General features: G+C 42.6%; 1 protein-coding gene and 1 pseudogene across 1 annotated transcript in view; one reads left to right on the plus strand and one right to left on the minus strand.

The window, feature by feature from the left end:
* The window catches only part of LOC118103836 (complement C3), a 28697-nt gene extending 20510 nt beyond the window's left edge, over positions 1-8187 (minus strand). Inside the window, 7 exon segments of the mRNA XM_047343349.1 lie at positions 409-496; positions 606-688; positions 947-1035; positions 1315-1409; positions 1531-1693; positions 1819-2014; positions 8028-8187. Of these exon segments, the coding sequence (XP_047199305.1) occupies positions 409-496; positions 606-688; positions 947-1035; positions 1315-1409; positions 1531-1693; positions 1819-2014; positions 8028-8104 (791 nt within the window). The 5' untranslated portion in view covers positions 8105-8187.
* Positions 1-9793, plus strand: part of LOC124854558 — a 226801-nt pseudogene that overhangs the window by 137685 nt on the left and 79323 nt on the right.

Here is a 9793-nt window from a genome sequence, read left to right on the forward strand (position 1 = left end):
AAAAAATATATAATAATAATGAAAAAAAGGTCAGTTACTCACAATACTTACAAAAATAAAAAATTTAGACTTTACATTTTCTAAGCTTTTTTGAAGAACACAATGTGGTTGAACAAGAAACACAAATATATTCAATGATAAGTGGCTTTGCTTAAAGCTATCGAGCCAACAGTAAATAAGGAACGCTAAAATGTGCACCTTACTGGATGCATTGATGTTGGATATTTAATTGGTCCCTCATGTAAATTGTGGGCCCTTTATGGCCCCTGATTTAGAAAAATCCTAGATCCACCACTGAACAATGACAACAGACTAAATCAGCAAAAGCTCCAACACATCCTCTAATTCAATCAATTCACTAATGACAACTCTTTTCTGTAGAGCCACAAAACAAGAACCTTCACATACGTAGCTTTGATGTTGATGGTGAGATCCGGACTGTCCACATAGAAGAAGGAGCTCAAAGGCGTCAGTTTCACCTCAAAACTCGGCAGCACTAAAAAATGAAAAATGTATTATATCAAGTAAGTTTATTGTGGAAGTAAAAATTAATGAATGCTTTTTAGGTTTTACAGTAAATAACGCTTGAGGTAAAAGGGACTCACCATATTCTTTGACCTCGAACTCTGCAGAAAAGCTCTCCTGTGGGTTGCTGTGGAACTTAGCCACAACTTTCCAAAGTCCAGGGCTGCATGCATGCACACACACACACACACACACACACACACACACACACGCGCGCAAAAAATTGAAATAAAATGTCGGAAAATGAGAAAAACTGCATTTAAAGTACCCAGGTTGACTCTCGAATAAATCATGAAGTCTGTCACTGTTCTGTTATTTCTGTCAGTCCAATAGACTAAAGTCGTCAGGTTGTTAATAAAGATTAACAAGCTGACGGCTGCCTAAAATAGTTTAATTTAATTTGATTTAATTAAATACTAACCTGACAATTTCAGCGAGTTGGAAATCTCCAGAGTGGATCCCTGATTTCAGAGAGACTGGATCCAGAGGTAAAACGATGCCGTCAGGAGTCTAAAAATAAAAGTCATTGGACAACCATTAACACTGAACCCTGCCACTTATAGTGAAGTCTAACACTATTTCAACAATGTTTCTTTACTTGTACAATGAGTGATGGGACGGCTGTAACAACAGATCCCTTGAAACGTAAATCTAAATTCTTAGATTTAAAAAAAATTTTAATCTAAGAATTTGTTGGAGATGATGGTGAAAGCTAGGAAATGATGTGCCATTGAGCTGATTCTAATTATAACTTTTTGTTTTGTAAAATGCAAAGTTAAAATGCAATACCACAAACTCAATGGCAATGGAAGCTTCGCTTTGAATTTCCTCGTCCCTCTCCACCGGCTCCATGCGGGGCGTCACTGCAAACATTCTGAAATGAACTGACAGGAAGAGAGATAGAGGTTTATTTTACAGTGCAGTCATTCATAAAAAAGAACAAATGATGGCCTACTTGCAGAGATATGGGTGAGTTCCTCAGTGCTGAAGTCGTATTGAACTGACCTTTACTGTTTGGGGTGTAGAGGGTCTTGTCAGTCTGGATGAAGATGTAGCCAGACTGGAAGGACACCAAGACGACTTTCTCCAGCAGGCGGTCGGGGAACTGAGCTTGTAGGTAGACGTACTGCTTCAGGTTGGCGTCCTTGCTAAAGTCTCCAGCAGGGATCTGATGGCAGCATGTAGAGAAATGAGTGTGTGACTGAGGAGCAGGACGAACATGTGCGAGGAGCATTTCTCTCGGAGTTCATGTTAGAAAATGACGCCAAGTCACAGCAACAGTGTTTCACATACCCTTATTTGTCCCAGTGCCTGGAAGTGTTTTGCGCTGGTAAGCGTCACAGATGTGGTTGCCAGCCTTTTGTTCTTGGTTGGATGGTTCTTCACGTTGATTTCGACCCTGATGTCTACTCCTTCGCAGTCTTGACACTCCACAAAGACATTTTCTGCCGTTCCTACTCGCAGCAAGTTGGGGGCAGACATCACCTTCCTACAGAGCAGGAGGAAAAGACAAAGATAAAAAAAACATACTGTCATCTCTTTGCACCATGTGCTCATACAGGGCAAACAAACTTTCGGCCCATATTTGTATGAAACACTGCCACAGTGTAATCTAGCCCACCTACGGATGGAATAATGCCAATTGAACGATCTGCTCCTGTTTGCTAGATCTGGGCCACAATTAAGCCGTAGCAATACTGCAAGTCAACCAAAGGTGACCTGAACTTGTATTGTGGTGTTGGGGCCATAGTCACCATTTACCATATGGGCCACTATAGGTCCACATCCAGATTACATTTTACCTGGAGCATGGCATGTTTCCAAAAAAGGAACCTATTGTTTTGGTATATTTGGGCCAAATCTTGACACATTTGGAAAACATAAAAAGAGGACAAAGGTCCACCACTGAAGCAGACTCCTTTCTTAGTCTGACAAATAGGCATATTTAAGCTACTTCGGCTGTTTTACAGCTTGCTGTACTATTTGGATTTGACTATGTTCTACTGTGTTTACTCACGGGCCAAGATGAGCTATCACTTGTCACTGAAAGCAGGATTTAAATTTGGCATGTCGTCTATGATCGAGTAAAAATATTAGTTATTTAATGAGTAGATTAAAATATATATACATATAAATTCCTGAAAATGCATTGATATGCCCAAGTTTTGAATTAGTTACATTATAATTCATAATGATTATATAAATATTAAAATAGCTGCTTCATAGACTATAGGTCCAATGAGGTTAATGATTCAGCTAAGTGAATAGAAATGTTTTAAAACAGTCTCCGCTCTGATTTCTTTGATAACTCACACCCTGCTGATGTCTATGAATGTGCTGACTGCCCGTATCCGTTTCTAGACACTAGTACTTGCGTACCATGCTGCGAACCAGGCATGTGCACAGATAGACCCCTAGTGGTGCTCAAGCACCTGCCCTTTTGCCCTGGATGAGAAAAGTGCCCCTTCTGCTGGAGCACAATTTTTTCTTCATTCATCAATATTTAAGAATAAAAATTACTCTCTCTGTCATCAATTCCCCCCAAATGTGTTTTGATATCTGACGGGGCATTTATTTGAGTTCTTGTGAGAATTTCGCCCCGACATGCTCCGCGGCGCTCACAAGCCCCCGCCGCGCCCCTCCCTCCTCCTCCTCCTCCACTCAGTGCTCATGCAGTGCTGAGGGCCAGGCCAAACGGCTGCAGCCTACTTCTTCTTTGACCCGCAGCATCAGACAAACAGGTAATGACGGTGTTTGTGCAATCCCCCGACGTTGTTTGGTGATAAATTAACCACAACATTAGCGCTGCTGAAAACATTACGTCGCAACTGGTCCGACGTTTCCTAAAAAATAAACAAACAAAAAACTCACGAAATCCGTGATTTCAAAGCCTTGTCCAGCTGTTTACTGACGTTTGTCATGTTTAATGAAGAGAGAGAGGGAGCGAGATACAGGCAGACAGACAGACAGACAGACAGACAGATAGACAGACAGACAGGCAGACAGGCAGACAGGCAGGCAGAGAATTTAAAGGCAGTTTTACTGTTCTACAAATTAGACAAGTTCACTAGTTTTGTTTCATTTAAAATTGTAATTATTGAAATGAAAGGTAGGTCTTAAGTTGAGCTACATGACAGTCTGGTGAGGTATATTGTGGTAAATTATTAGTGTAATGCTGCTTATGCTTCAACTCTGTCAGAAAACAGTAAAAAAAAATGTGTGTGTACTGTGTTGTCAGCTTTATAGAGATTATGTAAGTCATTCTTGATTATTATGCACAACATTGATTTATCTCACTTACAAAATTTGCAGCATAATGCCAAGAAAAGAGAGACTCCAAAAGCAGAAGGACAGGGAACTGCAGCAAGCAGCTCAGGGTAGCAGCTCTCTTTTATCTTGGATCAGGCCATCAACTAGTAAAACAAATGAGGGAGAATCAGTAACCCTACCCCATCACAGATGAGGAAGGACAGACAGAGTGTAGGACTGAGTTATGTTCAGGGGCAGCAACAGAAACAGTGTTGCCTGAGGAGATGAGTCAAGAAGAGGGTGAAGTGACAGCAGCTCCCTTTACATCACAGCAAGGGCATGTGGAGGAAAGAGCTGTTGATGAAAGTGAGGATGCAATTTCAAAAATAGCCACCATGCCATATCCTACAGATCCGTCCCATATTGAAGCATTTCACATCAGGTGCAATGAGAGCTACATTGCTATGTGCTGCAGTGTAGGGCCCTGTCAACCAGAAATGTTTTTTCCCAAAAATGCTGAAGGGCGGTCATTCCAAAAGCATTGGTTTTCTGGAAATGTGTGGCTGGAGTATTCCCCAAGTTCTGATTCAATGCATTGTTTCAGTTGTCGGCTTTTTCTACCTGAAGATAGATATAAAAGCAGAAAGGAGTGGAGAAATGGGATCAGAAAGTGGAATACTGCTCTTGAAAAAATCAAGCAGCACTCTGTCACAGAGGTCCACATGACAAGCATGGTGAGGTGGACCAATTACAAAAAAGGCACTCCAGACTTCATTTGATGTATCAGATGTAAAGGGAGGGAAGCCAGAGAGCGAGAGAGGCAGACAAACAGAGAGATACTGACCAGGTTAATAGATCTCACAGTGTATCTCGCAAGGCAGGGACTAGCATTCCGAGGTGATAATGAGAGTAACTCAAGTAACAACCGTGGTAACTTTCTGGAACTCGTGAATCTATTTTCCCGCTATGACAGTGTGCTGAAGATGCATACAGAAAATATTGGAAGAGTGAAAGTCACCAAGAAAAGGCCCCAGGTGTCACTGCTGTCAAACAGAAGCCAAAATGACCTGATCACAGCACTGGGTACTTACATCAGGAGGGAGATCCAAAGAGAAATCCAAGAAGCTGAAATGTACTCTATTCTCTTGGATGAGACCACCGATGTTTCCCACAAAGAACAGGTGTCATTTGTAGTGCGATATCTACATCAAAAGCAAATAAAGGAGAGATTTATCGAAGTTTGCAACATTGATACAACAGCAGGCCAGGAGCTGGAGAATACTGTAGTCTCCCTTCTACAGAAGAATGGTCTGGAGCTGAAAAACATGTATGGCCAGGGCTACGATGGAGCTGCCAACATGAGTGGCATGTACAAAGGTCTTCAAGCCAGAATACGCACACTCAATGAGAAGGCCCTCTATGTGCACTGCAAAGCACACTGCCTGAACTTGGTCCTGGTGGAAGCCTCAAAGTCAAATAAGCACTTTGTGACCTTCTTCAACCTTGTGGAGAAGCTGTATGCCTTTTGCAGTGGCTCCTCAAAGCGCCATGCTGCTTTAGTTAGATTGCAGCAGTCACTGCATCCAGAGGGACACATTGTGGAGCTCAAGAGGCTGTCAGATACCCGTTGGGCTTGCAGGGAACAAGCACTGAAGGCCCTTCAGAGAAATCTGGAAGCTATAATGATGCTCCTCAATGAGATCTGTGAAAGAAATCCACCTGACCTGGCCCTAGGGGATGCAAAAATGTACAAAAATGCGATTAACTTCGCATTCATCCTCTGCATGGAAATCACCACCCCAGCATTTGAAGTCACTGCTCTTGCATCAAACGCTCTGCAAGAAGAAAGCCTGGACCACTCCACAGCCTACAAGCTAATTGATGGTGTAATTCACACAATACAAGCATTGAAGTCTGAGGAGAAGTTTGCCGAGATATTTCAAGGTGTGTCAGAGAAGGCAGAGGCTCTCAACATTCCTTTACCTACTGTTGTGCCTGGTCAGGAGAGGAAACGGAAAGTGCCAGTGCGTTTCCAACACAGCACAACTGCATCGCAAGTGAGTGATGAGATTGACTCTGTGGAGTCATACTACAGGTCGAATGTGTACTACACATTTATTGATACCTTGACTGCGGAGCTCAACAGGAGATTCCAGGGGAGCATCACTGGAAGTCCAACTGGCACAATCATACGGTCCTTCCACTCTCTAACAGTGTGTGCCAACTGGACAAGCACCCCAAACCCAGAGGCAGAGGAAGCTGTCCATGTTCTTTGCGACTTCTATGAGGAAAATGAGGACCAGCTGAAGACAGAGCTAAAGGTGTTCCACTCCAGCTTTCCCTCGAAGAACCTGCAAGAAATCCTTGCCATTGTGGAGGAGAACACTGGCCAGCTCATCTTTCCAACATTTGTGAAGATGGTAAGGATCTATGCAACACTGCCAGTGACAACAGCTTCAGTGGAAAGATCCTTTTCAAAACTGAAGATAATAAAGAACAGGCTCAGGAGTCTCTGTGGGGAAGAAAGACTCTCCGACCTTCTCCTGCTTGCCATTGAGCAAGACATTGAAATAAATCACAGTGAAGTAATAAAAATCTTCCAAGAGATGGCACCAAGGAGGATGCTCCTGTGAAGATCCTTTAATTTATTCAGAGCAGAGTTTTGATAAGTTTTAAGTTAGAATATCTTTTGATTATTTAACATATTATTTGGTAATACAATATGGCCTTGTTTTGTCTGTTTTTGCCTGTTATTCATTTATTTATTCAATTTGATAATTTGAGTTAGTTTGTTAACAAAAATAAATATATAAGTTGAAAATATCCTACTGTGTTTTTTATTTATTTATTATTATTATTTTTAATTTCATAAATAATTTTGGTGATGGGTGCCGTTTTTTTTTGGTTTGAGCACCTGCCCCCCAAAATGTCTGTGCACGTGCCTGCTGCGAACGGATCGGGCCCAGTCTACATCCTGGACATGGTTAAACCTTACACCCCAGCCCGTCCACTCCACTCTGCATCTGCCAATCGGCTTGCTGCTCCCGCACTGCGAGCTAGACACTCAACAAAATCATGACTGTTTGCTGTCCTGGCTCCTAAATGGTGGAACGAGCTCCCCAATGACATCAGGACAAAGGCAGGCTAAAGACACATCTCTTCCGACTACACCTTGTTTAAGAAGATAACGTCTAATAACGTCTAATCCTCAACTCTGGTGTTTACATATATATATATATAATACAAAAAGTAAGTTTAGTTGCACTTATATGGCACTTAGATGTAGCACTTTGTAGTTTGGCTTTTTTGGAAGCTAATAGTACTTACGTGGTTCTTGCTGTTCTGGGTTTGTTCCTCATGGTTGAATGCACTTATTGTACATTGCTTTGGATAAAAGCGTCGGCTAAATGATATGTGATGAAATGTAATGTAATGTTGTTCATGAACTTTTGGACCTTGGCAGCAGTGTGCGCGCCACTGAGTGCTGTTCTAGTTTTGTTGTTTGCTTTTCAGGCACCAAACTAGTGTCTCAGAGTCTGTGCTAAAGCTTTTATTTATCTAAATTACAAGTTAAATATTTCATCATGTCTCTGGACTTTGTTTGCTTTGTCTGTTCTAACACATCACTTTGCGAACTCAGGACAAAATCCAGCCTTACTGACATGATTTAAAAGACAACATTACCTTGACTAGTGAAACTCTAAACTGGACAACATCCTTCATTATGTAAGTGTAAGAACTTAATTTCGTTCACTTCTGAAACCCTCTCCATACCACAGAGGACCAAGCATTAGACTTGGGGTGACAGAACCTCCTAAATAGCTGCCCCCTCCCTGTGGAACTCCCCTAATTTATCAGGCTGCACCGACCTGTCCACTTTCAAACAGCTATTCAAAACTCACCTCTTCAGAACTGTCTTCAATGTATAATGATGATACGTTTTTATCCGAGTTCCTTCAAAAGCGCTATGCAAATAAGATTTATTATTATTATTATTATTATTATTATTACTATTAGTTAAAAACGTCATATCTCTTAATGTAAGAAAAAAGGGGGGCGTTCTGGATTTGGATTGCCCCTGTGTCTGCATGGATCCCCTCTAAAAGTGAATGGGTTCTTTCGTTGCCCATGTACAATTGTTCCACAAAGTTTTGTGGAAATCCACTCAGTATGTATTTGCGTTATGAAAAACAAATGGACAGGGATTAAAACATAAACTCCCTGGCAGAGGTAACAAAGACAGATCTACTCACAGTGGAGATCCATCAACCAGTGAGGTGACAGAGGCAAAGGCCAGCGAGGCCAGCAGCCACAGTGGAGTCCTACTCATCCTCCTGCCTGATTCTGTTCTGCTGACAATGTAGACTGTTGCACTGCTGCTCCCTCCTTATTATATTCTCACCTCACTCCTCTACTTAGTTCACCTCCAGACCGACTCACCAGCCCCTTCCCGGAGCTCTCTGAACACATGTCAACACAAACACAATTACACAATTTCCCAGCAGCAGTGGAGAATAAGGGTTATCACATTTGTGAAGAGAAAGATAAACATAAGAGAATCAATACTGGTCAACAGATCCGACTGATTGCTAAACATACTCACAAATAAACACTTTATTGCAGAAGCTAGTCTGCTTTAGCCTTGGACAGTTTTTTAAATGAGACATTAAAAAAATGCTTTTTTTGTTTTGATTAGAAACTTCAAGTCACTTATAGTTCTTCTGAGATTGCTGATTCAGTGTGTCTTTGTTCTGCACATCAGCACTGCTATTTGGCCATGAGCACAGTTTGTTTGATTAGTATCAACCACACCACAGAGCAGATAGCTCAGCTGACAAACTGAACTCAGCACAAGGCCTCTTCTCTCTGATCATTTAACCCAAGCTTTCATGATGTCTGATTGGTGGAATTGATCAGCATTCTCCAAGCCACATATTCTCTGCAGTAAGCTCTGTGAATTAATATAAAAATAAATACGAGAAAATACTAAAAAGTCATGGCAAAAAGAATATGAGGGAGAGAGGACGAGATAAGTACGGTGGTGGAGAGAGCTCAATGCACTGCAAATGAAGAAAACACATGCAAATAGAGAAACACGCTGCAAATAGCGAAAACGACACCAGAAATGTTTCCAGGGTGATGAACGTGGCTGCAGTTCAATCTTTGTGACGTTAAGTCTGCTGCTCTTCAGTGGTGATGGAACTTCAGCCAGGTTCATCACTTTTTTGTGACTGATGAAGATGTTTTCTGTTTTTGCACGTGTTTTTTCAATTTGCAGTGGGTTGAGCTCTCTCGGCCAACGTAGATATTCACCAGTTTCTGATTGGCGCAGGCAGGACATGTGACTTGGCTCATTTGCAAGCGCACAGGCAGGTGGAGGAGGGCAGGTGAGGGGGAACTAGTTTCAGCCATGCCGCGACAGGGCGACCCCATGCCCGCTGGAGCATGAGGTTCATCGGTCAACCGGAAGCATCTTGCCTTTGAATCAAAGGGTCGACGCTGCAGGGCACGTGGGTGGGACACTCCACACCTGACAGGTAACCGCGACTTCATCAGACGTTTCCCCGCAGGAAAAGATAAACAAATAAAACACGCAGTCCACGATCAGAGCTGGAAGTAAAGTGTGTGTGAGCGTCGGGAAGGCGGCAGAAGCTCCGTCCCTCCTCCACCTGTCGGCTCAGGGCAGCAGCTGGAGCCGCAGCGCACTCACCTGAGCGGCGGAGGAGGACGAGGAGGCGGCGGTCAGACAGGTGCAGCAGGACCTGCCGCATTCCGCCGTGCGCAGGTATGCGTCCACGCTATGGTCGTTGTGTAATCCTCCTGTGCCAAGTACATTTCTCCACAAACTGTGGAGTCTATTTTGTAAGTTCTCTGTGTCCAGAAATCAAGCCGATCTCACGCTGTCACTTGTGACATCTAGTTGACTTAAATGGTGTAAGTTAGTAAGGAAACAAAACGTTTTGATTAGAGGAACCACATATGCTTAGGATGCCATCAACACAGACTCACCTTCAACACG

The sequence above is a fragment of the Hippoglossus stenolepis genome, chromosome 2, assembly GCF_022539355.2.
Source record: "Hippoglossus stenolepis isolate QCI-W04-F060 chromosome 2, HSTE1.2, whole genome shotgun sequence".
Classification (NCBI taxonomy): Eukaryota; Metazoa; Chordata; class Actinopteri; order Pleuronectiformes; family Pleuronectidae; genus Hippoglossus; species Hippoglossus stenolepis.